Source organism: Aythya marila (assembly GCF_965140915.1).
Source record: "Aythya marila genome assembly, chromosome: 20".
Lineage (NCBI taxonomy): Eukaryota > Metazoa > Chordata > Aves > Anseriformes > Anatidae > Aythya > Aythya marila.
Window position 1 is genome coordinate 8796031 of NC_139061.1, and position 27620 is coordinate 8823650.

The 27620-nt window shown below is 38.6% G+C and overlaps 2 protein-coding genes and 1 long non-coding RNA gene across 4 annotated transcripts; 2 read left to right on the forward strand and 1 right to left on the reverse strand.

The window, feature by feature from the left end:
- The first annotated feature begins 71 nt into the window (after nucleotides 1-71).
- On the forward strand, nucleotides 72-15859 carry RPS6KB1 (ribosomal protein S6 kinase B1). Its single transcript, XM_082776473.1, has 15 exons — nucleotides 72-258; nucleotides 3248-3297; nucleotides 4306-4426; nucleotides 4796-4864; nucleotides 5263-5410; nucleotides 5705-5762; nucleotides 6708-6808; nucleotides 7531-7621; nucleotides 7802-7892; nucleotides 8192-8299; nucleotides 8580-8642; nucleotides 9563-9640; nucleotides 11214-11321; nucleotides 11917-12029; nucleotides 12554-15859. The coding sequence occupies exons 1-15, from the start codon at nucleotides 187-189 to the stop codon at nucleotides 12789-12791; spliced, it is 1509 nt and encodes a 502-aa protein (XP_082632599.1). The 5' UTR covers nucleotides 72-186; the 3' UTR covers nucleotides 12792-15859.
- A 697-nt stretch (nucleotides 15860-16556) lies between these two features.
- Nucleotides 16557-25223, forward strand: LOC309885993. Its single transcript, XR_014318880.1, has 3 exons — nucleotides 16557-16688; nucleotides 18241-18299; nucleotides 25099-25223. It is a non-coding gene; the product is annotated as an uncharacterized lncRNA (long non-coding RNA).
- RNFT1 (ring finger protein, transmembrane 1) lies at nucleotides 18455-27431 on the reverse strand. 2 transcript variants are annotated; one of them, XM_082776478.1, is made up of 9 exons: nucleotides 27294-27431; nucleotides 25119-25482; nucleotides 24651-24727; nucleotides 23965-24065; nucleotides 23167-23320; nucleotides 21395-21553; nucleotides 20475-20540; nucleotides 19610-19711; nucleotides 18455-19434 (listed from the first exon to the last, which is right to left on the reverse strand). In XM_082776478.1, the coding sequence occupies exons 2-9, from the start codon at nucleotides 25438-25440 to the stop codon at nucleotides 19300-19302; spliced, it is 1116 nt and encodes a 371-aa protein (XP_082632604.1). In that variant the 5' UTR covers nucleotides 25441-25482; nucleotides 27294-27431; the 3' UTR covers nucleotides 18455-19299. The 2 variants fall into 2 exon arrangements, with proteins under 2 accessions (XP_082632604.1, XP_082632603.1); XM_082776477.1 differs by having other exon boundaries at nucleotides 25065-25482.
- Nucleotides 27432-27620: the final 189 nt, after the last annotated feature.

Sequence of the window (27620 nt, forward strand, 5' to 3'; positions counted from 1 at the left end):
CCGCCTCTCCGCGCCCGGCCGCCCGGCCGAGTCCCTCTCCGCGCATGCTCGGCGCGGCGGGGCGCATGCGCAGCGCGGCCGGGCAGCCGGCGATGGCGGCCGTGGCGGAGTTGGGGGGTGCGGGCCCATGAGGCGGCGCAGGCCCCGGGCACGCAGCGCAGCCGGGAAGGGGGCGGCGGCGGCGCCATGGCGGGCGTGTTCGACATCGACCTGGACCAGCCCGAGGACGCGGGCTCGGACGAGGAGCTGGAGGAGGGGGTGAGAGCGGCGGGCGCGGGCCGGCGGCGCGGGGCGGGCGCTGAGGGGAGCGGCGGGGCCGGGGCCGGGGCCTGGGGCTGGGACCGGGGCAGGCCCGGGGCTCTCGGGGCCTTCCCGCCCGGCCGGGGCCGGCGCTGAGGGGAGCGCGGCCGAGGCGGGGCCGGGCCGGGGAGGGCGAGGCCGCGGCCGTGAGGGCCCCGCGCCCGCCCTGCCCCGGCCGCCACCGCCTGGCGCTGCCTGCGGCCCCTCCCCAGGGACAGCTCCGCGCTCTCCGGCCCGGCTGCCGCGGCGCTGGGTTTGTTTTTTATTCACCCTGCCCCGTTTTAGCGCCAGCGCGGGGCCGCCGGGCTGTGTGGGGCTGTGTGAAGGCGCTGCTCTGGCGCCAGAATTAAAAGCGGAGCTTTGTAGCGCTGCTTCACGTCCCCGGCCGCGCTGCCAAGCGGGTCACCTTGCGATCTCCAGCCTGCCGCCCTGTAACAGCTCCGTGGGTTATGTCAAAACTTCCAGCAGTCTTACTGCAGCATCTCCATTAAGCAGCTGTGGTACTAAAAAAGTGTTATCAATAATTGTTTTCTATATTAGATGCTTGAACTGTAGCCACGTTTATTTTATGCTGTTAAAACACTGCTCGGAGTCTCTGGGATGCCCGGTGTCACAGCTGGAATTCCCACACCGCACGTAAGCTGTGGAGATGTTTGACAGCTGCAGGCATGAACAGGCCTCAAGATTGCAGGAAAAGCACTGTTTGTCACCTCAGTAATCAATAGAACGTCTGGCTTTAAAAATGTCCATTGCATCACACCGCTATTGCTGCCAAGGGCAGGTTCTAAGGGGATGGCAAGAACATTCTAATAATTCAGTCATGAGAGATGATTTAAATGTTTTATTAGCTATTGTGGATTTTGAAAAAGATATCATGACTGAAATATTTCTGGCACAGTTTCTGTGAATGTGAGTGTATGGTGGCAACTTGATGTGGTTCCTGGGTTAAATTAAGTGAAGATTTGAATGGACCTGATGTTAAAACAGGACTGACATGTAGGGAACAGCAGAGCAGGAAAGAAAGGGAAGTGTTTCAGGAAAGTGTAAGGGAAAAATTGTTATAAGCATCGTAAAGAGGTTGCAGCCAGAGCAGCTGAGATCATTAAACTGAAAGTGAGCAAGATGTAGAGCCTGTGGTGTTTTGTCTAATCTCAGTGGTGCTGGGCCACAGCACTGCCTGAAAGCTGTGAGCCTAGTAGCGTCCAGAACAGAGCAGTTGTAGTTTTAAGGAGGTATGGCTGTTCTAGAAAACCTGAAGAATCAATTAAATGGAGTGGTAACTCATAAAACGAACGGCTGTTTGCACAAATTATTATGGTGAAAAAAGCACCTTTATTTTATAGTTTGTAATAAATGAAACAATAACTAAAGGGCCTCTAGCATCCCAGCTGGAATGCTGTTGCATTTTTTGGTTTTGAAACAAGAAGAAATCCTGAAAATAGTTGAGTGGTATCTAAAGTAAATTTTGTTCACGTTAATACTGAGAAGGAAAACCATAGTTGACAGCAGCAAGCGCAATCTGTACGGGCTTTGCCAGAACCTTTGGGTAACTTGGGAAGAGATGTTCTTCTGGGAACGTGATGGGTGTTTATTCTCTGTGTTTGTTGTCGTCTAACAGTAGGGTCAAGGGCAGCTTTAGCAGGTTTTATTGTGAAACAGATGTCAGTTGGCTGGATTTTTATAATAAATGATATCGAGAGGATGGGAGCTAGCATATCTCTGACCTGGAAACAGACTTGAACTTTTGGACTTGGCAATTGCTTGTAGGTGGCACCAGGAGTTAAATTCCCCTCTAGACTACCCTCCACCCAAAAAATACAGCAGCCTCAGTAAGCTTTGATGGTTAAATGATTTGGAAGCAACGGAAAGCTTATAATATGATTTTGTAAGCCAAAAGCCTAACCAGATATCTTAACATACACTCCATATCTTGGTCTGCTATTTGCAAATCTTTTTTTTTTCTTTTTTTTTTTTTCTGCTTCCCTGAATTACCCAAGTCACTCATTATAATATCTGTATTCAGTGTGTAGATTCCAGGCTGTTTCTCGCTAACTTGCTGTCTCTATTTGTGTGCGTATTTTTAAATCTAAAACTGTAAACTATAGTCTAAAGCTTACTAGAAGCTTGCCCATTCAATTCTATTTGTGTGCATTCCAGCTGTCTGCCTGGTTTGCGCTTCTTTTGCCATCTAGAGCCATAATTAGAGGAAGGCATTCTCTTGCATAAGGGATCAAGTTGAAAATTCTTCGAAGAAAGTATCTCTTCGAAATTGAGCTGCATTCCTTGATGGTGACTGGTCCTGGTGCTGAACTGCTAGAGCCTTCTTTGCTAGTATTTATGTATTAATCTGTCTGAATGATTATTGGTCAGAAAAGGTGTTTAACACCAGAGTCAACCTTAATTTTTTCATCACTATTGGGATTTGATTATTATCAATATAGAATAATAAAGCTGCCTCAGTTCATTATTTGCTTCTAGTTCATGTGAATCCCAGTTCATCAGTTCAGGCTTTACTGTGGTTCTAATTTGTATAGTACTGTAGGAGGTATTTAAAATTCTGACGGAAGAGCAACTGTAAATAATAATAAAATAATAATAATGCGATGCCTTAACATTTTTAGGGTTCACTTGGGGGATGAAATTGTTACTTCTAATATATAATTGGGTGATCATTCAGTCAGGTAAAACAGTGTTTCCCCGTGTCATTTTTCTGAGATATGTTGAAGTTCTGCAACTCTTGCACAGGATTTCATAGATTTGTTATCTTCTGCTGGTAACTCATTATTTATGACATTTAAGCTTGTTTAATTATATATATATACACATATATAAGAAATGAAGTTATATATATGTAAAGAAGTTGTAAAATACATCAGTACATCTATTTTTCACTCTGCTGTGTTTCTTATGTTGTAATTAATCTTCCTTCTACTCCTCCCGTCCCCAGGGTCAATTAAGCGAGAGCATGGACCATGGAGGAGTTGGCCAATATGACCTGTAAGTTGCTGCTAGGAAATGTTCTGTACTATTCATGCCAACTGTATATGATCTCTACTTTTATTACATTGTTAAGTTGAACAGAAAATCCTGTCATTCTTGTTCGAGTTGTTTCTAGTTGTTTCTTAACGCTAAAATTTGTGACTTGTATCTTGAAATAAAACAACGATAATAAAAAAAAATTCTGGCAAAACCTGCTGTTGTGTTTAATCCTTGTTTCTCCTAACACACCTATTGGATATGACTAATACTTGCACTATGAATGTAGTGCACTGTTTGCAGAACATTGTATGTTCTGTCAGTTTTATAAAGGTTACAGTGCATGTTTGCGTAGCAGTCTGAAGCAGACAAGAGTTCAGAAGTTCTGATTTAAAGTTCATGAGACAGCTACCACTTAGCTGACTTCATGTATAGATTTCCAGATTGTTTTCAGTGTCCCTTGTAAGAAGAAGGCAGTGACAGTTAAAACAGTTCAGTTACATTTACTTCAGCGGGGTCAATGTGTTGGCCTTGCTCTGTGTTTTTCCAGAAATGTGTGATTTTGAAGCATCGTTAATTTATGGTCCAGTCTTCTTTTGTGGCATGTTCAGAGTAGTGAGACTTTTTTTGTTCCAGCTTTTTCTGCATGTTATTTATGTTACAGAAGTCTTACCGTGACCGTTGGTACTGTTGAATGTGATTTAAAACACACTATAGCCCTGTAGATCTTGTGGAAATACCTAAGTCAGTTTGAGGCTGTGGTCCTTCAAACTTAATTCTGGTATAACACAAAGATTTATTATGCATTAAAATGAAGGAATGGTCTTTTTTTGTGCAAGGTGCAACTTACTGCTTTGCACACACCTAAATACAATTTCTGATGCTAAGAATTCTCCAGATCTCCAAAGCAGCCATTCAGTTATGTCAGTTATACTCTTAAGTTTTGCAGTAAGTAATTTGCTTGATTACTATCTCTTGATTATTTTAAAGTATCGGGTAGTCTTATATTCTTGTTTCGGTTTTATCCAGTGGCATGGAACATTGCGAAAAATTTGAGATTTCAGAAACTAGTGTAAACAGAGGTCCAGAAAAGATCCGACCCGAGTGCTTTGAGTTACTACGCGTACTTGGCAAAGGTGGCTATGGAAAGGTAAGGAACTCTTTTCTGCAAGAATAAATCTGTTATACTGAAGTCAGACAAAGTACTCACCTGCTGCCTTTGGTGAGGTCTAGTCTTACCACCCTGTATTCTGAAAAGTTCACCCTCCCTGAAGGTAATCTCAGGGCTGCCAAGGTTGGGGTCTTGGGACCATGGTCAGTGGCAGGGCCTCACCAGCTGGGGGCAGTACAAAGTATTCCAAAGTAGTTCAGGTTCAGATAATTAGCTCTTCTCCATCAGGCAGCTTTGCAGTTTGCAGATGACCTTGTATCTGTTTTCGAGATCTTTGTTTTTAACTTTTGACAGCTAATGCAGTTAATAATAATAATAACTGGTAACGTCTGTATCGGTGTTGTGTAGGTATTTCAAGTACGAAAAGTAACTGGAGCAAATACTGGGAAGATTTTTGCCATGAAAGTTCTTAAAAAGGTAATGTGAATGCTTAGCTGTTACAGTTATATAATTATTTAATATACCTGAAATCAGTCTTTATCTGTGATATGTACAGTTGCTACAGAGAAATAGCTGAAATTATAATTAATCTAACTAAATTGCTTACCCTGTTAAATTCTTAGTGGAGAATTTAAATACTTCAAGAGATTCCTCCCAATCTAAAGTATTCTATGACTTTTAAATAAATAAAGAATTAAACTTTGGCAAGAAACCTGTCATGTTATGTTGATATGGGGAAATTTTTATCCTGTTTCTGATTCATATATAGTGTTGTGATTTAGTAAACTCAGAATGAAGCTAAATATAAAAGTCTGAATTGTTTAGTGTGTTTTTGTACTTACACGCTTGTTCTTGTACTCACTTGCTTTTTGTAGGCAATGATTGTAAGGAATGCAAAAGATACAGCTCATACAAAAGCGGAGCGGAATATACTGGAGGAAGTGAAACATCCCTTCATTGTAGACTTAATTTATGCCTTTCAGACTGGTGGAAAACTCTACCTCATCCTTGAGTATCTCAGTGGTCAGTATATGAAGTTCTGTTACCTTATTCTTTGTATCTTAGGTAACCTAGAACTTGGGTTTCTAATGATAAATAAAAGGGCAACTAACTATTGGCATCATATCTTAAAAATGCACAGTAGGCTAGCATTAAGAATACCTAGAATTTGTTGTCATTTTATGTGAAACAACTCTTTGTAGAGCAGTATAGATTAACTGTTTTTAATAGTTTTCCTGGAAAACAGTTTTTTCCCTGGCTAAAATAATAGAATGCACTTTAATAGAGTATTCTAACTTCTAACTTTTCTCATGACAGGAGGAGAACTATTTATGCAGTTAGAGAGAGAAGGGATATTTATGGAAGACACAGCTTGGTAAGTGAAACTATTTTGGTAAACTAATAGGGTTTTTTTGAGTGCTTAAATTGTTCATTCTAACTTGGGAGAACTGTAACTACTCATTCATTTCATCGTCTAGAGAAAACAGCAATTAACTGGGCTTTGGGAAGATGTGTGTGTTCTGTGCTTACCAGTTTGTGGTGGCAGAACTACAGTCTTACTGCCAGAGAGGGTCTGCTGCTGGTTGCTGAGTGTGGCTGCATTCCACAGGGCTGTGGTAAAGGATGTGGGGGAAAAGACTGAAAGACTTGCTCTGAATCCGCTTGTGGTTTTGATCCATGTGCAATTTTACCAGCCAATTACTGACAAATTACTATCGAGTCTGTGTTCTCCTAGTGATCAGATATGTGAAGTGATAAAGGTAATTATTCTAATGAATGAGAATTAGCCTTTTGAGTAGTGATATTTTACATATAAACAAGCTGAAGTTACCTCTTTTTGATTAGGTTTCACACAACTAAATATGGTTGTATCTTCCCACAGCACATGCTGATAATGTCTTAGAAAAGCTTTGAAGTGCGTATGAGGCTGTAGTACCGCTCCACAGACAGCACTCAGGGTGCTGCCGGTTGCACTCTTAGCTTTAGGTTTTTTTTTTCAGCTTTGACATCTAGATGTGGTAATGCAGACTGAAGCATGTTTTAACCAGTAACTGGTAAATTCAGATTCTTTCAAATAGATAATAAAGTAGCTACCGAGCAGATAAACCTAATGCTAATGGTGTAATTTTGTAGTTCAATTGGACTGTCTGTGCCCTTTGGCAAACAAACCTCAAAGGCATCATTGTTTCTCTAGCTTATTCTCTCCAGCACTTCTAATGATACTTTCAAAGAATCATTGCTGTGTACATAGTAGCCTTAGTGCTTAAGATGCTTCGCATGATTGAATGTGTCTAATTGTGTGGCATGTGTTCTCTTCCAGCTTTTACTTGGCAGAAATCTCAATGGCACTGGGGCACTTGCATCAAAAAGGAATAATCTATCGTGACCTGAAGCCAGAAAATATCATGCTTAATCATCAAGGTAAAACTGTAATAATAGTTAAACTGTCGGTCTTTTGAAAGTGATTCTTTAAAGGTCACAACACTTCATTCTTACAAGAATTTCTTTGTAACAATGGTGTGTTCGTTATCACTCCTGATATAACTGTGTAACTGCGAAAGCTAATTGCTTGCTTTTAGACGTCGCTTCCTCAGATTTAATGGAGAGGATCCAGCAAGCTCCAAGTTCTATGTATATAGACCCAGGCACTTTTTGAATGGTTGATTTGCTACTTCTGCGTCTCTGAAATTTATTTGAGCATAATTCTACTGGTTCATTGTAAACTACTTAAAGATCTGTGTCTCCACTGCACCTCTACTGATACTTCAGTAACAGGGATAACTGAAGACATTAGCTAGGAAGGGACAAATTAGGTAGGATGCTAAATAATCTGCAGTTGATAAGACTGATGGAGCTGTTGACATTTTAGCAGCAATTCCTGAATGCACAGTTACTTTGACTGTATGACACTGATTTAGCCTGGCAATCTGTACCATACAGGATTTTCATGTTATACTAAACAACTTATTCTTTATTTTTATGGGTGATTACCTCATTCTGGTTTAGAACTGTATTGCTTCCTCAGACAATTGAGGTAGTTCAGAGTTACAGCATAGTGATGTTAACAATATTTTTTAATGTATCTTATATATATGTCAGAATAGTAGCATTTGTGTTCTTAAATATTATTTATTTGATTTCAGGTCATGTAAAATTGACTGACTTCGGATTATGTAAAGAATCTATTCATGACGGAACAGTCACACACACATTCTGTGGAACAATTGAATACATGTGAGCTGCCAGATGAAACGTAGAAGTATTACTGTGGGCTGGGGGTAGTGGTTAAATTTTGCCTTTTTTAACTGGTGGTTCATATGTTCAGTCATGGAAATTTTACTTGAAAATGAGCAGTGAGCAGAATTAGTTAAGCTTGTTAAAATACTTTCATATTTTCAATTTTTCTTATTATAGGGCCCCTGAAATCTTGATGAGGAGTGGGCATAATCGTGCTGTGGACTGGTGGAGTTTGGGGGCATTAATGTATGACATGCTGACTGGAGCAGTAGGTGCACAGTTATAATTGCATGTATTTCTCTTTATAGCTTTTGAAGTTATGCATATTCTAATTCAATTGCATGTATAAATATGTATATAACTGTAGAGGCTGCAAATAAGAAATATAACTAAAATATGGCTATACTTTGACTACAGTCATGAGCTGCTCTCATCCAAACAATTAGCTGGAAGTCCCATTTGCAGTAATTTTATCTGCTTTATAAATTACTGAAATGAGTTCTGTGTGCACAAATTAGAGACCTAAACAAATCGTATTTTTCCTTCCATTACAATGGTGCTTTCTAGCCTCCTTTCACTGGGGAGAACAGAAAGAAAACAATTGACAAGATTCTCAAGTGTAAACTCAACTTGCCTCCCTACCTCACACAAGAAGCCAGAGATCTGCTTAAAAAGGTACAATTTTAACAAATGTCAGTACTACACAAGTATGTAGAAAATAGGAATATAATGATACCACTGTGGCTATTCAATCCGTGCTTGTTTTGACTACTAAGTCAGTCTTGGTTTTGTGTGGCACAGAAAGTGATTTTCCTTGAAAATACGATTTTCTGATGAATGCAGATTTTCTGATTGTTCCATATTCATTCTGCATGGTACACATTCACGATGATTTCTGTCAGGACTAGTCTAATCATAATGGCATAACTAATTTGGGATGTTATTTCTCATTAAGCTGCTAAAAAGAAATGCTGCCTCACGTCTAGGAGCTGGTCCTGGAGATGCTGGAGAAGTTCAGGTAACTTTTGCTAACTCAAGAATTCTTAAATTACCTCACTGAAAATATACAGTAGCTTAGTGGGTACATCAGGGGAAGAGAATGTTTCTCTTGAAGTGTAACGAGCAAAAAAGCAACTCTGCATGACAAGTGATTGAAACATGAAATCTTTGAAGTTTAACAAAAGAGCAGTTGTCTGCCTATTAGATAATTTGAGATTTGGAAAATAACTTTCCTTCTTTAGTTCTGTCTTCCAGTAGATCTGTTTTACTAGTTTCACAATGCTGAATTTGACAGTCAACCATGTAAGTGATGTTACTCTAGGAATCTGATGAAAAACCCGCCAGCCCTTACATTTAGTACAACTCTCAGGGGAAAAGTGTAACTAATTGGCTTTAAATGTTACACGGTGAAATCTTAAGCAAAAGCCTAGTTCCTATTTCTTCCAGCTTGATTTTCTGTGGTGATATTAACCTACTATAGAGTCATTCCACAGTTCTGATAAGTTGTCATTAATAAAGTGTTTCATCATTATTTTCAGATATCTAACATTTAAAGTTGAAAAATGTTGACGTGTTTAGCATGTCAACTGTCTTTTTCTAATGAAAACGTGATAGGGACATATGTTGTCTGACTAGGAGGTATGGTATCAATTTTCAGGTCTTCCAGCTAACCTGACGTAATGTTGCAGGATATATTACGCTGTGCCTATCTGTGATTTCAGAAAGACACCACAGGGAGGGGCTGAAAAGAACATGCTTATTAATTCTTGGTCTTGTTTTAATTTGCTTTAACAGTAACATTTAACAAAAACAGTTGTATCTTATTTCTGGAAGATCTTACCCTAAGATAAAATCTAGATCTTAACTTTTTAATCTTAAATTTCTGCAATTTTTACTCAGAAGGCTGGTGCATGACTGTGCTATTGCTAACTTTTCTAGGCTCACCCGTTCTTCAGACACATTAACTGGGATGAGCTGTTGGCACGAAAGGTGGAACCTCCTTTTAAACCCTTATTGGTATGTACTCAAGAGTACTGTGAGATATTCCTCCTATACCTTTAGGAAAGGTCTTAAACAATGTGGTATCTGAAGCTCAGAAACATTCACTCTTACAAACCAGAATACCATTGCTTTCTGTTAACTTTAAAACTTAAATGTATCACCCTAGTTTACTGGTTCTCAGATTGACCCTTTTCAAATTAAAGGGAGAAACTACTTTAAGTGCAGATTTCTTTTTTTTTTTTCTTCCTGAGATGCTATATCAACATTTAAGAAACAAAAACATTCCTTCATGCTTTTCTGTCTTACTCTACAGTCATGGTATTCAGCTGTCACTGGAATATAATCTTGCTTATGTGAGAAGGTGGCAACATCAGCTAAGAGCTAATTTATCCATCTGTTCAGGCTCCTGAAGGAAGAAAGTTCTACTTCAGTTTTAATTCCTCCTGCTTCCAAGCTGTAGATTAATCAGTCTTGGAAGTGCAGTTATTTCTGAATTTCTTCTTCTAAACATTATATAGTAAGTAAGATGATAGTTGCTAGGCAGAAGTAAATGAAGTCATGTAATTAAGTATTTTGGATGTTTGCTTATTAATATTTATACTGCGTCTAGCACATTTAGGCAGTAATTAAAGTTCACCTCAAACCAAAGATGTCATGAATAAGCCTGTATTATCCTAATTTATCTAATTTATATTTTGATTACATGACATGTCTTTTTTTTTTTTTTTGCTCTGGGTCCGATTAGCCACAGCAGCAAGGGCATAGGTACCCCTGATTACTGACTACTAAAAATCTCACTTTGAACTGACTTATGCATCACTAATGTTGGGTATACTCTAGTATGGGGACTCCAGGCCTTTTGTCCTCTCCTTTTTTGAATGAAATCCAGAATGACATGAAAGACTGCTATTTCCAAACCAAGTATCTGAAGATAGCTTTCTTGTCTGTTATTAAGAAATTTTATGCAAATTGTTGTTACTAACCAGGTGGTTTTTAAAATTACACTTCCATGGTTGCATGAAGGTCTCCACAAATCACATTCTTATCTGCCTTTTCAGTAACACTTGAGGAGTGAGAGAGGGATCTTGGAATGATGTCTGTTTGACTAAATTAAAGAATATTCTTCATAGCCCTTTATTCCACAGTTGTCATTCATCCCTTACAGTATAAACACTTCTCTATCTGCAAAAATGGGATGAAATTATCTGGAGAGACACTTCCAGAAACTAATTATGTGCAATTGTTCTATACTGGTTGTGGCCAGGGTTAAACTTGCAAGAAACTGGCATTGTATTTCTAAAAGTTTTTGTTTGTAATTTGACATTTTTTAAAGGCATCTTTTTAATTTGTGTTCCTTTTTGATCCATAATTTTTGCCCCTCCCCCTTGCCTTTATTTCTCAGTGTCAGTGCCCATAGTGACCTCCCACTGGCAGCGACAGGATTCCGACACCACTCCAGGGTTTTACTACAGCAGAGCTCTGCCAAAAACCTATGGAATGAACTCCATCCAGAGGCTACACTGATCACCGCTAAGCCATTTGGTTGATATCTGTAATATAAACCCTTAATCATTTTGTTTTTGCAAAGCAATCTGAAGAGGATGTGAGCCAGTTTGATTCAAAGTTTACACGTCAGACACCTGTTGATAGCCCAGATGACTCTACTCTCAGTGAAAGTGCCAACCAGGTCTTTCTGGTAAGTGAGCCAGACAAGTGTTCGGTGACTGCGGAGAGTTATGTAGTGTTACTTGGAAACAGTAGGGCATTTCAGGTAATTTAATTCAGTAGAATTTTACCATCTGATACTTGAAGCAAACTATCGTAGTTTTAAATACATATACTGCAACAGGTTTGCAATGATTGCAGACTTTATATACTTTAGTTTGATTGTTTCAGACATTTTTTGAAATAATAGATAACTTAAAACTCACAGCCAACAAACATTGCTTACTTTCTGAAATGTCAGTGTTCTTACTTGAAATCGCACTAAGAATTGTGGGGATGGGATTGTTTTCATAGACACAGGGACAGTCCATTCCATACATCACAATTAGTTAATTGGAGCATGCTTCTGTGAATCTGTGATCTGAGTAGAAATACTGGGTGAGCAGGCATCCAAGTAAGGAATTCCCTAAAGTCCTGCTGTTTGCTTCAGGAAGCGAGTAGAAGTTCATGTGTCTACAGTTACTGCCATTTTTATAATTTTCATTTCATGATAGTAATAACTGTGCAAGTGATCAGAAATGTAAATCTTGCATGTATGTTACAGAGCACTCATTCCTGTTTTGCAGGGTTTTACATACGTGGCTCCATCTGTACTTGAAAGTGTAAAAGAGAAATTTTCTTTTGAACCAAAAATTCGATCACCTCGCAGATTCATAGGTAGCCCTAGGACACCAGTCAGGTACCTCTTTTTTTCTTTCTTTTTTTTTTTTTTTTGGGGTAATACACTTTTTTGGCAAGTAGTTAAAAATATGGCCTTTCTTCTAAGTAACCCCATCACTTCCATTAAAGTGTTACTTTACAAAACATATTATTAGAGATAAATTTATGGTGTTTGGCAGCACAGGAAGTACTAATTGCCAGCTATACAAAACTGGTACAGCCTCACAGTCTGGTGACTTTGGTACACTGTTCCTGTAAAACTTTCAGAACATCCAAAGTGCTTATGTGCTGCTCAAGGATCATTTTAGTATAGAAAATTCTGCAATCATCTAGAAATTTATCCCAATAAATCAAATGAGAGAATTTTACTTTACAAGAGGCCACAGTAGATTATAGACTTGAAAACTCTCAAACTTCTGGAAGTGGAAGGAAGAATTAAATACTTCTCAACAGACATTTCATTTCGGCCGCTTGCAGAATGAAGGACATACCTTTGTGCTGTGTGTATCTTCACCTCTGATTTTTATATTTCTTGTTTTAAAGCCCTGTAAAGTTTTCCCCTGGGGAATTTTGGGGAAGAGGTGCTTCTGCCAGCGCATCAAATACTCAGACACCTGTGGAATATCCAATGGAGACAAGTGGAATAGAACAAATGGATGTGACAGTCTGTGGAGAGGCCTCAGCACCACTTCCAATCCGGCAACCAAACTCTGGGCCATATAAAAAACAAGCTTTTCCCATGATTTCCAAACGACCAGAGCACTTGCGCATGAATCTATGACAACACAATTTTTTAAGCCTTTGAAGGTGGAAAACAAAGAATGGACATAAGCCCCTTGAAGTTGAAATATGAGGGCTTGCATGGTTTACTTTTAAAAAGTGACAGTATCAAAGAGTCAGTCCTTGCACAGAGCGACTTGGAAAGCAAAGAAAAATGGATTTTTTTTTTCTGTCAATCAATGGTGCATAAAAAAACTTTAGAAAATGGTATTGCAGAACTCTAGGCACATCATCTAACTGATTCGCAGTGACATCTTCTCACCTTATCAAGGATTTTTCAGCTTGGTAGCTTGAAACTGACAGTATTAAGGGTCAGGATGTTGCTTCAGAATCACTGGTCTAGTTGTGAATGTGTCAAGGAGGGTTAGCCCTTTCACTAGGCAAAGTATGAAATGCCTATATGCTTGCGTCTGAGGAATAATTAGCATGCAAGCTTGGTTAAGCTGTTTCCTGCAATGGGGTGGAATCAAAGATGAGAGATAAAATTAATTGGTATTTCACGTTCAAAACCTAATGAGTTTTTTTATATATATAAGAAAAAATATATATTTTTCAAATAGATTTTTTTGATTCAGCTCATTATGGAAAGTATCCCAAAATTAAACTGCAAAATAATTGGTTGCTGTGAAGAAAGCAAAGGCTCTAGTTCTGATTCTCCTCATGAAACAAAAAATCAATAAGCAAATTACTCAATTACCAGCTTGGCAATGCGGGGTGGGAAAGAACTGTTTCACTTGCTTACCCAGCTGAAATACCTGTTCCTGCAAAGACAAATGGATCTAATCAAATCACAGTGCTGCTATGTTCTAGGCTTAACTGGAAGCCATGGGCTCAAATACACGTCCTGCTTATTTCATCCTTGTCCTCAGCAGACATTTCACTGGGAAACATCACTTTTGTATATGCCAGTCACTTAGATGGAGACAGCTGAATATACCGAGATTCTTACCCATATAAAAGGTCAGGAAAAAGTGCATCGGAACACAAGGTCAGTCGATGTGGATATATCAGGAAACACATGCAAGTTCTACACAGTATAAGCAAATAAATCTTTTTGTAACCAATGGGTAAGAACTTGAGGAAAATTTTTTTTTAATAAAATTTTGCTTATGGGAGTTCCCTGTCATTATACATTTCTAAATTTACTAATTTTTTTTCTATGCTGGGGCAATAAATTCGCTGATTGTATGAGGGAAAAAAATGTTATATGGCCTTTCAGTGAATGTCTTCCACAGTGGGTCAGAACTTTAGCAACTTAATTTAGGAAACATGTTCTAAGGACACTATTTATGTTTTTGAAATTGTCATAATCTGTACAAATGACTTACAGGTACAAAGAATAAAATAAAGGTAACTTTACCTTACTTAATACTTCCTGCCTTAAAGAAAGCATTTCCATGAACATAGCTGGTGAAAGGGTTAATATCTGCAGAGCTTTACACTAGTTAGAGTGTGTATGGTGTGTGCGTGTGTATATGATCATGCAACTGCATACAAGTCCTGTCATTTTTTGCCTGCCACATGTTGCATTATCTTTAGTCAAACTGTGCAAAGTCTACTTCTAGCGTTTCACAACAGTAGGGATTTTTTATAGATTCTGCTTATTCTGTGTATACTGAATCTTTTTGAGCCATAGGATCCAAGCCATAAAACTCTACACGTGCTGAATCCAATCAGAGTGCTGTTTTCTAAAACTTGCAAGCCAGAAGGATTCAGTGATATCTTGGTGATACTAATGAAGAACCAACAAAAATATACTTATGATTGGACAAAAAAAATAGAACTTTTTTCTTCCTGATAAGCCTTTTGTTGGAGTTTTTTTTTTTAAAACTTTATAAGGAAAATCAAGTTAGTGATAGAAATTGTACTGGAAGGTTACCATTTCTAATTTGGTAATATGGCCGCTGGTGACATGTTGTGAAACCACAATCAGAGTGCTCACGTGTGTATGTATTATACAGATTTGCAAAGAGGCAACACTGCGAGCAATGCCTGCTCTGTGCCACTTGTTAACGTAGGTTTCGTAACATGTTTACTGACTTTAAAGCTTTTTTTTTTTTTTTTTTGAGGCAAATCTCTCTTGGTCCTAGCTACTGCTAACAGTTGCTTTTTGGTTGGCTGGATATAGCTGTCCAGTAGAGTTGGTTTAGTATGGCTGGCAAGAATGGCAAGAGTTGTTTGTCTGAATTCACTGCTTAATTACAGACACAGTTTTATCATTTTTAAAAGTAAATTTCATGTACTGTCAATGTTTCATCCCATAGATTATAAGTTTAATTCCCTACCATAACTGTGAAACTTTTGGAGTGTGACTCAGACAGCAAGCACACACTATGCAATATGGTTTATCCTGTATTTATTTGTAAAAATATCAGACATAGATCCTCTATATATATATAGTAGTGTCAAAATTACTAGTCATGACCTAAGGGGAGTGGAGTTCTAGCTCCTGTCTGGCTATTTCAGATAAGTGCAGAATGCATTGAATATTGGAGAGCTTAACAAGTGCTTTCTTTTGTTCATTTAAAAATGTCTTAAATTTTTCATTAGAGTATAGAATCTTATTTTTTTTATTTTGTATGAGCTGCGCTTTTTTAATTATAATCACTGAAAAAAATCACTATAATTTGATTTTATAGGATTTTTGTAGCATTACAAAAATATAGTAAAACTGAGGTTAATACCTGTTTTGGCTAACCATATAAAAGTATTAAATCTTAAACTTGAACAAAAGTCATATTTTTTTTTACTAGATGTTAAATAGGGGAGTATTTTGTTCTGCAGGTCATTATCACAAAAGGTTTATAGGTCAGCTGTGTTACCAGCAGTTTTTCTTTTCCCATTTAATGCAGAAGCTATTCTGGTATAAGATACTCAGAATTTCATCATTTTTTCTCTGTGGGAGTGATACATACATTTGATGCCATTTGTGTACTAAATTGTAATTTTGGGAATGCTGGAATAATTCCTACCAAGACTGTCTTAATTGTGCCATCTGACATTTGAATGTCATCCTGGTATTAGCTCATAATAAAAGATAAAAATAAATGAGTCAGTTGTTCTTCTGAATATCCTTTTTTTTTTCTCACTATCCAAAAGCTGAACAGCTGGAGAACATTTAATATGCGTCCACACTATATGGTGGATGCGTACTTCGGGTCTTATTCTCTTTAACTCCCAAACTGCTCTCACTGTTAATCACACTCCATTTCCTAGTTTACATAGAAGTAAAGGAGAAAAAAAAGTTTTTAAGAACAAGGCAAATTATTTCAGTATTCTTCCTCTAGGTCCTTGATGATTTACTGTATGTGGTTTCTGTGTATGAACTTCTACAGATTGTTCTCTTCTAGATTAACTTGGCTTTGTAGCTGTGTTCAAGAAACAAACTTCAGCTGCCTTAGTAGGAAAAAAAAGGTAATCCGTATTCTGTTTTTCATCTTTCACAATTTACTGGAGCTAAATATACTGCAGAATAAGATAGATGTGAATAGCAATTAACTGAAAATTTAAACACATGCCAATCCAAGTGACCTATTTTCTTTATTTTTTAGGAAGTAGGTAGGGCCTAAGCATAACTGTCTTTCATGACAGCTTTGAAGGAAAAAGGAGGGAGGTGGAATTATGCTTAGAACTTAAACGACCTGACAGATGCTAGTTCTGCTCAGTCTGTCTTTACCAAGGGTTGGTACCTTCACCTAGTTTCTTTGGCTCTTAGAGAGGGTATTGATTGCCATTTGTCATCCTCTGTTCTGTCTCCTGCAGAATCACAAGTGCTGGGTGTTGGTGTCTGTGTGGAAAGCAGTGCTGCTACCCTGGCCTGAGTGGGCTTGATGAGGAAGAGCTGCATCTTAATAGCATGGTGCTGACAAGCGGATCAGAGAGGATGTCGCTCATGGATGTAAGTTACTTGCTTCTTTCCTCTCTGTAACTAAGATGAGAATGACTTATCTTGTTTCATTTATGAAATGTAAATCTAACATGGCTGATAAATCATTTCAGTTATTTGTTTTTTAATAAACTGTGTTTGATAATATTACTGGGTTTGGATAATTCTCACTATATCTTGAAGAAAGTGCATTAACTGGGAGAGAGAATAGGACAAATTGTTCTCTGATTCTGTATCTGACCAATATTCACCCTTATTCTAGTAAGGTAGTGTTACTAGTATGTGGCAGACAAAAAACAAAGGATCAACAACAATGCAAGATTGACTTAAAACACTTACAGCATATTTTGTTGTGCTCCCTACCTTTCCAGGCAAGTTGGTTATTATAGTTCAAGAGAAGGGCAAATATGTCTTAGGCTTATTCACACAAAGCTTTTTTTTTGTAGGTGCTGTTTGTTTTCTAAATTAAATATGGTACTCAGATTACTTATACAATATTCATACAATATCTGTATTAAGGAAAAAAAAAACACCACAACAAATTAGAACCCCATTTAGGTAAGCTGTATGTTCAGATTGTTTAGAAAAGTCCAAATATGATTACATAACTGTCTGAAGAGCCACATAAGCTGTCAAAGTTCTGTGGGTGTTTCAGATTCAGAATCCAACCTTAAGTTCCCCCTACTCGCTTTTGTTCCTTGACAGATTCAGTTCTTGTCTATCACTCAAGGTAAGTTCTGCTGCAGCAGCAGTCTGGGTATTAGCATAGATGAAATTCAGATGACAGAGACCTGATCTTGTATCAGCTTTAAATGCAAACTAAGGCACAGCTAGATCTCTCCAAGGAAACAAAGAGCAGTTTGTTCTGCCAGTACTGGAGGCATGAGCACTAGCCCATTATAGCACAGCTCAGGCTGTGGCCAAGCACTAATTTCTCCCTGACACCCTCTGGCCTGCACTAACACCATTCAGCTGCACATTCTCCGAACTAAGTACCTCACCTGCTGGGAAAGGCCTCCCTGAGAACCAGTCTCTTCTACTCACATAAGTTTCCAATTACATACTTGGAAGCTTTTGCCTGTTTTCTTTAAGCTGGAGTCCTTTTCCCAGTCACTCAGATTCCATGGTGGAACAACCATATAGCACGCTTATCTGAACTGCAGTAAACTTCAAACAAATGTAGTGAGCAAATATTTAGTATGCTATAGAAAAACCCAGGCTGACATAAAATGATACCTGTTAGCTTGAGTTTTCCTTAAGATTTTATTCAGAATAGTGAATCTTACTAGTATTATACTTTAGCTGTACCTTTAAGCACTCTCCCGTCATGCTCTGTCAGCCCTATAAATCTGTCTGCTTCTGCTGCAACTTTGCAGTACTTGGGCACCCTGCCTGGCTGTTTGAGTTGCTACATCATTCATCAAGTAAGTGTTTAACTTGTGAATTCCTTTTTCCTAATTTAGAAGTTTCCTAAAGATATTCAGTTAAGACAAACTCAAGTTAATGACAACTTAATTCAGCTTTGCCTGTAAGAATAACAAACGTTTGTTTTGTTGTTTTTTAGTATTTTCTGAATAGCAAGGTGAGAAAAGACAAGCAGGAAAAAAAAAGGAATTAAGATAGGTAAGTTAGATCTATAATCAGCATAAAGACTAGTCATGAATAAATCGGAGCATTTGTGTTTTTGTTTCTCATAAGACATCAGTTTAACCAGCAAGGTATGCCTAGCAGTGAGCTGTTACTATGTACTTACATGTAAGTTAATACTGAAACAGTAATGAAACTTGTTATTTTATTCAATGTGCACCAAACAAAATGATTTAAATGCATTTATTCTCTGATTTTTATGTATACCACAAATTGCATATATAATATAAAATAGATTCTCCCCTGTATGAAAATCTGGTTCCTGATGTGACAAGAAAATATAGTATTAAAGATCTGTTTTAAAAATACCAACTTCATAAAATGGCAAGTAAAAAACTAATATCAGTGATTGATTTATGTATTAAGCTTAAGATCAATTAGAAATCTGCAAGAACCTAAAGGGGAAACATCTTATTCTTGTGTCCTGTCTCCAGGTACAGTGAGAAATAGTTGCTGTTTTAGATGCATGAATAAGAAGTTAATTTATCTGATCTGTTGAGCTAGCATTAAAGGATCTTTAATGTCAAGTGTGACACATAGCTTTAACTCCCACTGTAATCCAGAGTGTAAAATTTGCTCATAATCTAGGTTTTTGGTTTCAGTAATGTTAAAAGGATAAATAAAATTTAGCATGGTCTGGAACACTATTTAAAAACTTTTAAATAAAATATTGAATGAAGAAGCTGCTGCAAGCAGCAATGCAGCATTTTTTTAAGGATTTGATTGTTTCCTGGAAGAATCACGAGATAAGCAATGATGGCTTTTCTCCTTTCATTCTGAAAACATTTTTCTGTACTTAAGAAGGCAAATTAACATTTCCTGCACTGTTTTAAATACTGGGATATTTCATAGAAGCATCAAATCCTAGATAATCTAGAATTTGGAAACTCGTTCCTTGTCACCTACACTTTCACCTGCAGTGAGCTGGAAGACGTTAGCTTGTACAAATGAACCGTAAAACAAGTTTTAACATGCTTTAGAAAATCTGTAGATGCATAGATGTAGCTCCATCCTTCCACTTGTTAACATGGTCTGAAATAACAGTTCTGCAGAGTGGACACGTTTTTTCTCTATTAAACCATAAAGAGATGCATTCTTCACAAAATGTGTGCTGTAATGAAAAGAATGACAACTTAGAGCTTCTAAGCTCTTCCACTTGTAAGAAGGTCTATTATTTGCATTGTCTTGTTTCTAAAGATAATCAGAAGAAATACACTTGCTAATCTATGTTGTTAACCAGTTTTTTTAAAACATTTGCAAAAAGTAATTCTGATTATGTGTATTACCTGACAGATAAGCAGAATAGGCTTCTGAAATTCAGCTTGACAGATAGGACAAATGTCATCTGATTCAGAACACTGTCTCTTGCTAGCCATCACCCCATAATGCTGTAAAACAAGATTTTTTTCAGCAGATAATAGTTTCAAAGGGGAAAAAGAAAATGACAGAAAGGAATTGGGAATAAGGATACGTCAGGAGATACATGTCAGGAGAAATATCCAGTTCCTAATCTAAAACCTTGCTAGATTTTTCAACAGTTGTTTTAGGGGCTATTGCTTATTCCCCTGATAATAGTTGTAGGAAAAATCTGTAATAGTTTTATTTTAAGATGCCTCCAAGCAAAACACTTGAAATTTCATCTTAAATTTTATCGAGATAGTGATGATACTGTGCTCTAAAGTCTTCTATATGTTTTACTGCGTAAATAGCAGATACTAAATAACTATACCTGTTACTATAGAGAAAGATTGAGGAACTTTTAAAACTCTATCAGATATTACTTGCATGTCAATTATTTTGGCAAGCTTCATTTTTCATTTACATTTCTGCATAAAGCTTTACCTATATCCAACCAATATTTATTCCAGTTAAGAAATAGGAAAACAAGGATAGGTTATTTCATATAGTTTTATCTGAAGATACATGCAGGATAATGGTGGTTTAGTTTTCTTTGGTTCAAGTTAGCCCATAATTACATAGTCAGGAAACTCAGACTGTGAAATGGGGGGAGTGTGTAGAGGGATTCCTTTAAAAATGCATTTGTCTATTTCTAGAACTATACAAAGTAATACATGAATGAGATATTTCAAAAAGAAGCCTTTTCATTTAAATCAGATCTACTGTTTTGTCAAAAGAGCATTCAATACTCACTGGTCGTGTACAAAATATCCGTAAAACCTGTTTGAAGTTTCTCAATTGTCCAAAAAAACTCAAAAGCTGGAATGGGAAGGAAAACCTGAGTTATGTTGAAAGTCTTTCTTTGTGAATTAAAGAAAGCTTCCAAGTTTCTGTGCAAATCCCAGTAGCATAAGTATCACTGTAATCTGATGTTGGCAAGAACGTAAGCAAAGCAATAGTTCAGACCAACCCTATTTTTAGTTGCTTCGTGCGTAGCCAAACTCAGAATTCATCCCAAAGTTCTTTTTCACCAATAGGTGGCTGTTCTTTACAAGAAAAATATTGTTAAGGTTATGAAGCACTCAATTGCAAGTATACCAGTATTATATACCGGCATTATTATTATATACACAGTAGCCTTTAGACTTGTAATTAAAGCACCATAGTATGATAAAGTATTTTTCATGTTCAAGCAGAATTTGTACTGAGATTGCTAAAGAGTTCATCTGCCCCAAGTGTAACCAAAGTAGACAGCCATTTTAAATACTTCTCTAACTTGTTTAGCATCACAGGGAAATTCTAGAAGAGATCGCCTTCCTTGGAAAATGCTGACTTTTTTTAGCCATAAATTTCATCTTTATTTCTCACGGTCTTTTTCTCAGTTTCTGATGACAGTGTGATCAAAGTCTGATTTGAGAAGCGTCCTATAGTAACTGTGTTCTTTGATATACAACCCCGGTCTCCCAGAACAGGTGCAGAAATAGACAAGAAGATTTAGGAAAACTGGCTCAGGGTGCTATCAGTTTTGGAAGGTTGTATCGGTTAAACTGAAGCATCAACTTGCAAGTTAGTTCAAACACAGAAACATTCAGAAATGTGTTAGCTTATATGCCTCTACCCCTCCAGTGGCAATTACTGTAAAATAGTTTAAGAAGACTATAAGGTTTACGTACCTTTAGGATGAGGTAGACGAGGCCCAGCAATATCCCAGGGGTCCAGCCTAGCACACTGTCAGGCTCCCCATAGCCAATAAGAAAACGGAACCAAACTGGTATGGGGACAAACATACGGTAATACTGGCAGAGTTCTTCTAACAGCATGTACCAGTAGCCCTAAGCAAGACATGTAAAAGAATCTCTCAAGATTTAAAATACAAATGCTTTTTAAAATATATAGAAAAGATGTGCTAGCGTTCTTTAGAGTAACTTCCTCTCATCAGATCTTGAAGCAAGTATATATGAAGGACAACAGTAGAAGAACGAAGACCAGATGATAAATCTCACCACAACTGTACAAACAACAATAGCACAATTGATTGCTGTACTGGAGAAAAATTAATAGGCTAAAATAGGGTGGCTTTGTAGGATACCTACCTACTACAATGCTATCAAACTTGCTTTCATAAGCATTAAAAAAGAAAAAGTTACCTGAAAAAGGAAGCTAAGACACAGATCAGCTTGTCATTACAAGTTGTGTTCACCATTTAGGATTAAAAAACAGTCAGGCCTCTCTCTTTATTAACAAACATAATGATTAGAGGAAACCCATTTCTAATGTATTTCATGCCTGTGTAAAAAGGCTTCTCTTGTGATAAATAACCCCTATATAGAACAGGGTAATAAGAAAAAGGTGGGGACAGGAGGAGAAAGAAACAGAGTACTTGGACTTTGCAGGTAAACGGAGTTCAATAATGCCCTAAACGTTACTGAATAGTAACTGCAAAAGACAAGTAGCCTTCACAGAGCACTGTGTTCACACACATTTATATGCTTCTAACAATTAAGTTTGCGTGTGTATTTGACTAATCATAGATATTAGTTCTAATAACAGGGGATAAAGTACTCTGACTAATTTGACAGGAAAATGGCATGATTTCTCGCTATTGACCAGATTCTTTCTTTAATTTAGCTAGTTTAGGTCACCGTTGGTGCAATGGAATTTCCAGTTTTTGGCTGTTGTATCAGTAGTTGTAGGTACAGAGATCTTGATTATAAGCTACTATTGCTCCAAATCATATGTACCTGAGAAATACTTTTCTGGTACATTTTAAAAGATAAAACCTACAAAAACACTCAAATGCTATCACATGCTAACTATATATATAAATATATATATTTTTAAACTAGTACTAGTATGTTCTATTTCAACACAGATTATTTTTTGCATGTCTTACCTTGGGAAGCAGATAAAGATACATACCCACCAACCAATGCAGACTTCTATAAAAATCATTAAATTTCATTGGTTTGAGGAAAGAAAGCTATGAATCAAATTCATTGGTCTGACAATTTTACTAATTAACAAAAGGAGAACTATTTTTTTAAGAGAAAAAATAGCCATTTACACGCACAGGTATTAAAATCTCCCCATGTCAGTTACTGACAAGCAAGTACAAGATTTACTGTACATCAGCTGGTCCGTGCTAGCAGCCTGTGTACACGTTCTTACAGTGCTGCAAATAAAAGGTTTCTTCATCCTACCACTTACAGCAGAAATAAGCCCACTTATTCCATGAAATAATACAAGCCATTGTTACAGATCAGACTGTAAACCTTCCTTAGCACCAAGAAGGGAAGAATATAAAATTCACAGGGTTTTCTTGCCCAGTGTAGTGATAGATTATATACAGACCTTTAATTTAAAAGCCTTTCCTTTAGGTAAAGTTTAATAACTAGCTAATTTTACCATAAAAGGATGCTCATAAGGATATAGATCATTTTCTTACCTTGGATTTAAAGGACATCATAAAAGAAGGCACCAAGAGAATAAAGCACTTGAAGCCCATGAAGAGGAATTTCAGAATAAAGTCTGTGACTCCCACAATCCAAAGCACCTCCCAGAAGTTCTTAAAATCCACAGTAGGGTTTAAAAAGATTAAGCTACAAAAAAAATAAAGTATCAGAAGTTACTGGAGCACGCTGTTTAGAGGAAAGCATAACCAGAGATTATATCACAGCATGCTTAAATAAATAAATAAATGGTTTACATAGAGGAGAAAAATACTTGCTAAGAAAATGAACTCTTTATTATAAATTGATCCTTTATGATCTCTGGCAATCTCTCCATTTCTGAGCCTTCTTTCACGGCAAACCTTGTCCCTAGAGATGGGCTTTCTTTTCCATTTTTGCAATACAGCCTTTGACTGATTTACAACCAAGGCTTGTAGCTACAGAATAGTAACGGTAAAAAATAAATGGCAGATATAAGCCCCCCAGAGTGCCAGAATGCTACGTATTCAGTATGCTGAAGGCAAGGTGGTAGGATCAAAGCTGGGAATCAAACCCTGCCACTTCCCCCATGGCATAGTACAGCCTTTAAGTTGAGTTCATGGTCCAATTTTACAAATTCCAACATCATGTTTTTAAGGACAGCACTTGTTCAGTTTAGCAGAGGAGGAGGAATGGAGATTGTAATGAAAGAAATCAATGCTACAGTTAAAGAAAAATAGCTCTTGCCCAGATAAAGTGTTTCCAGTTAATATTTTATTAATTTATGATCTGATGGGAGATGTTCCTGTACTTACCTGTAATACAGTGACTGAGAATGAAAGGTGTAATACAAGAGGAGAGATGATCCAGTTAAGTATACTAGTAACCAAGCACATTGCACCTTGGAGCACCGTTCCTGTAAGATAATCGTTAAGACAAATTACAGCCCTTATCTTGGTGCTTGTCTCCAAAGCACTAAGTCTATCATATTTAAACAGAGTTATTGCTAGAGGATTCCATACTAGTTCATACTGATTTTAGGTCAGATAAAACTGTAGAACTCATTAGAAAAGTAAAGCAGTGATTCTAGTGTTTTCAACATAATTTCTATGTCTATCAAGGTCTTTCCTAAAAACACACCAAAAACCACCCCACTCTGAAGGAACAAGTTTTCCTTTGAGACTGCTGGAAGTTTAAACTCTCAACTGCTATTTGATTCCAAACATGGTTAAGTTCTTCTATACACTGCAAAAAACCTGTATCACTTAAGTGAAGTCAATAGTCAAAAAGGGAGGAAAAATCTGAATTTTGCAAACTTTAATCTGAGAAGCTCTACACTGTATAAAAGCACTACGATTTACAAGACTGCTTCTGTCTTGAAATGTATTACACTTAGTTTTATTTACCAAATAATGCTATCTCCATTCACATTTATTTCAAGAATCGATGTATAAAGGTCTTGGTTAACTTACAGAATTCTGTTGCATAGGGTGATACTTACTCTTAGAAAAACCTGATTTACTATGCTTTTGTTTGCATACATATAAGTTGTTAGCAGCCCAATTCCAAGAGAAATGCCTATTAGGAAAAAAGGGTCAGTTATACACAAGAAATTAAAAATAAAAAAACCACATACTGAATTGGGTTTAAAAAAAGAAGCCGTTTCTAGTATTTCTTTGTGATTTCAATTAATAGCTCAGACTATCAAGCCAGAATAATTAAGCATTTTTTGTGTGTGCCAGCAAAGGAAACAGAAGCTATTGAAATGTAATTTAGTACATATCTATTTCTGATGAACAAAGCAAATAAAAATAAAGCTAAAAATAAATCAAATTATATCTCAGGCATGGTTATCAGCTTATCTTTGTTTGGGGGGAGGGTCTCTTCCCTCAGACCGTGTTTTGTTATACTCTACCAATTATATGCTGCATGATCAATTTGACACACAGAATCAAGATATACGGCAGACTTTTGTGCAGCCACTGGAGGAGGTATCTGAGCTCTGAGAGGGAGCTGCCACTGTGTTCCTCTGAGTCTGGAGCGGAGTCATCAAGCCCCCCTGCTTCATTGTGGGCATGTCCATGTGAGCGACTTTGGGAACCTGGCCTCAAAGGCCGAGAACTCGCATTTTCTCTGCCTTCTCCTGCAGCAGTGCTTAGCTGAATGCGAACATCTCCACTATGATGGCACGAGCTCTCTCCTGATGACCTCGCTGCGTGGGTGCTTTGAGAAGGTGAAGGGTCATCACCACTCCCTTGGATGTTGTGGAGATGACTGCAGTTTGCTTGCATGGTGGGATTTTTTTCTGGTCCAGATTCCTACTACTTTGTCTCCTGGAATGGGAAATAAAAAGTTGTCATTGAAGGAAGAGTACAACTATGCAGGGAAAAAAACACAGCACAAAGGTACAGTAAACTGCATTGAGTGATTGCCTGCATGAAGCAAAGTAAAGGTCCTCTTAACAGATCCTGGCTCTCTTCGTTCTTAAAGCTGGCATGCTGGGTTTGCACCCTATCATCAAGGGGCAACTTTCTGTGTGCCATATTAAATGACTTCCTCTCATTCAGATGCAGATTTTCTAGCCTGCAGTGAACCTGGCTGCCTTGGCAAAATCTGAGGTTGTTTCAGTGCAAATGAGACCAGCGAAAGCTGTTGAATTGGAGACCAACACTAGCTGGTGCAGAAGAGAGCTCAGAAGTGCTGCATAATTTCACAAAAATAGTCAGTAACAGTAGTAGGCCAAAAAAAATGAACAAACAGTGATGGGAAGGAAGCAAAGGGTACATTTACATGCATGCACAAAATGGTGTTTGTTCAGACAAGTCTAGTCAAAAGACAGTGCATATTAAAAATTGAGGGCCATTATAAGATTAACAAGAGATTACCCTGTCTGGGTAAGCAAGCAGAACCCGGTTTAGTCCATATTGTAAGAAGCATTTGAAAGAGCCTGGACCATCTGGTTCAGGTCAAAAAAAAAGAAGTGCAGCTAGCGAGCTGGGTGAGACCACCCAAATGAGGATTTTTTTTTTTTCCTTTGGCATCCTTCTACTGTCTTCTTGGACAGTATTTCACTTCTGTGTCTGTCTTTGCATACATCTACTTCTCTGGAGTGCAGTATCATGGTAATAACTTTGGAGAATGCTCTGATGCTGGATTTTGCAGTAGTCATCACTATTAAGTAACATCATCAAAATATTAAGAATTATGTTATAGTCCTTTTTCATTAATTCAAGCTCCTCCCGATTCTTCTTTGAAATTAATTTTGCCACAGCGTAGCATACACGTACAGTTAGTTTCACTGGGGATATCAAATGGTTAAAGCAACATTGCTTTGCTATTTTGCAAGATGAAAAGGTAATGTTGCACAGCAAGAAATTCTTAATGTATTTGCACAAACCTGAGAGTCTTTAGCCTCTAAAATTGAGGTTATAGGAGATGAGTAAGTTGCACAAATTTATACAATAGAACTTCTTACTACCATTTAGAAATGCTGCTGCTACTATATTTTTGTTGGCCAAAGATTACATCATGCTTCAGCGCAGCCAGAATTCATGTTCTGTAATTTAATGCAGGAGTAAAGCCAATACACTGGAAATAGTATTAACTTTACAAACAGCACGTCTCCGGGCTTGGGCCATGAATGCTGTTTTTAAAGGGAAAACAACGTTAATTAGCAATCCTCGGTTAGTAAAAGCAGGGCCTGCTTCTGCAAAACCTGAGAGAACACTGATTAAAATAAAAAAGCGAGCGAGCCCATTGTCCGAGGCTCACAGGCTGCTGCCTGACAAACTTGCAGGAACTCAGTTACGGGGCTGTATTTCGGAGGGGAAGCGGTGGGGCTGCGTTTCGGTGTTTCCACACGGACACCCCCCCCCTCAGTAGCTCTGACAGCGCCTTTAAAGCCCCCTCACGCCAAGCGCTGCCCCCGCTCGCTCGGGGCGCGGCTGGAGGCCGCGGCTCGGTCCCGGGAGGACGGGACGGGGCCGGGGCAGCCCCACGCCGCTCCCCCGCTCCCCACCGCCCTCCACAGAAGCCCCGGCACGGGAGGGGAACGAGCCCGGAGGCGCCTCCCCGCTCCTAGCTGCTGTCGGGGGCCCCCTCTCCCCGCCCTTCCCCTGCCCAGGCAGCGGCCCCGCGGCGGTACCTCAGGGGGCGGCGGCTCCTCATGGGGCGGGCGGTGCCTCAGGGGGCGGCCGGCGCCTCCCGCCCGCCGCCGCCACCGCTGCTTCTGCTGCCCAGGCCGCGGCCGCCCGCCGCCTCCATCGCCGAGGCCGAGTGGGCGGGAGAGGGCGCGGCGGGGGGAGGAAGAGGAGGAGCCGTGAGGGGACGAGGAGGAGGAGGAGGAGGAGGAGGAAGGCTCGGAGTTGCTGTGGCAACGGGCGGCCGCGGCTCCTCCAGGCCTTCGTTCCATCACGGGGCTGGCGGGGGGGAGGCCCCCTACAGCGGCAGGGCTGCGGTTCCCGGTGGTTTT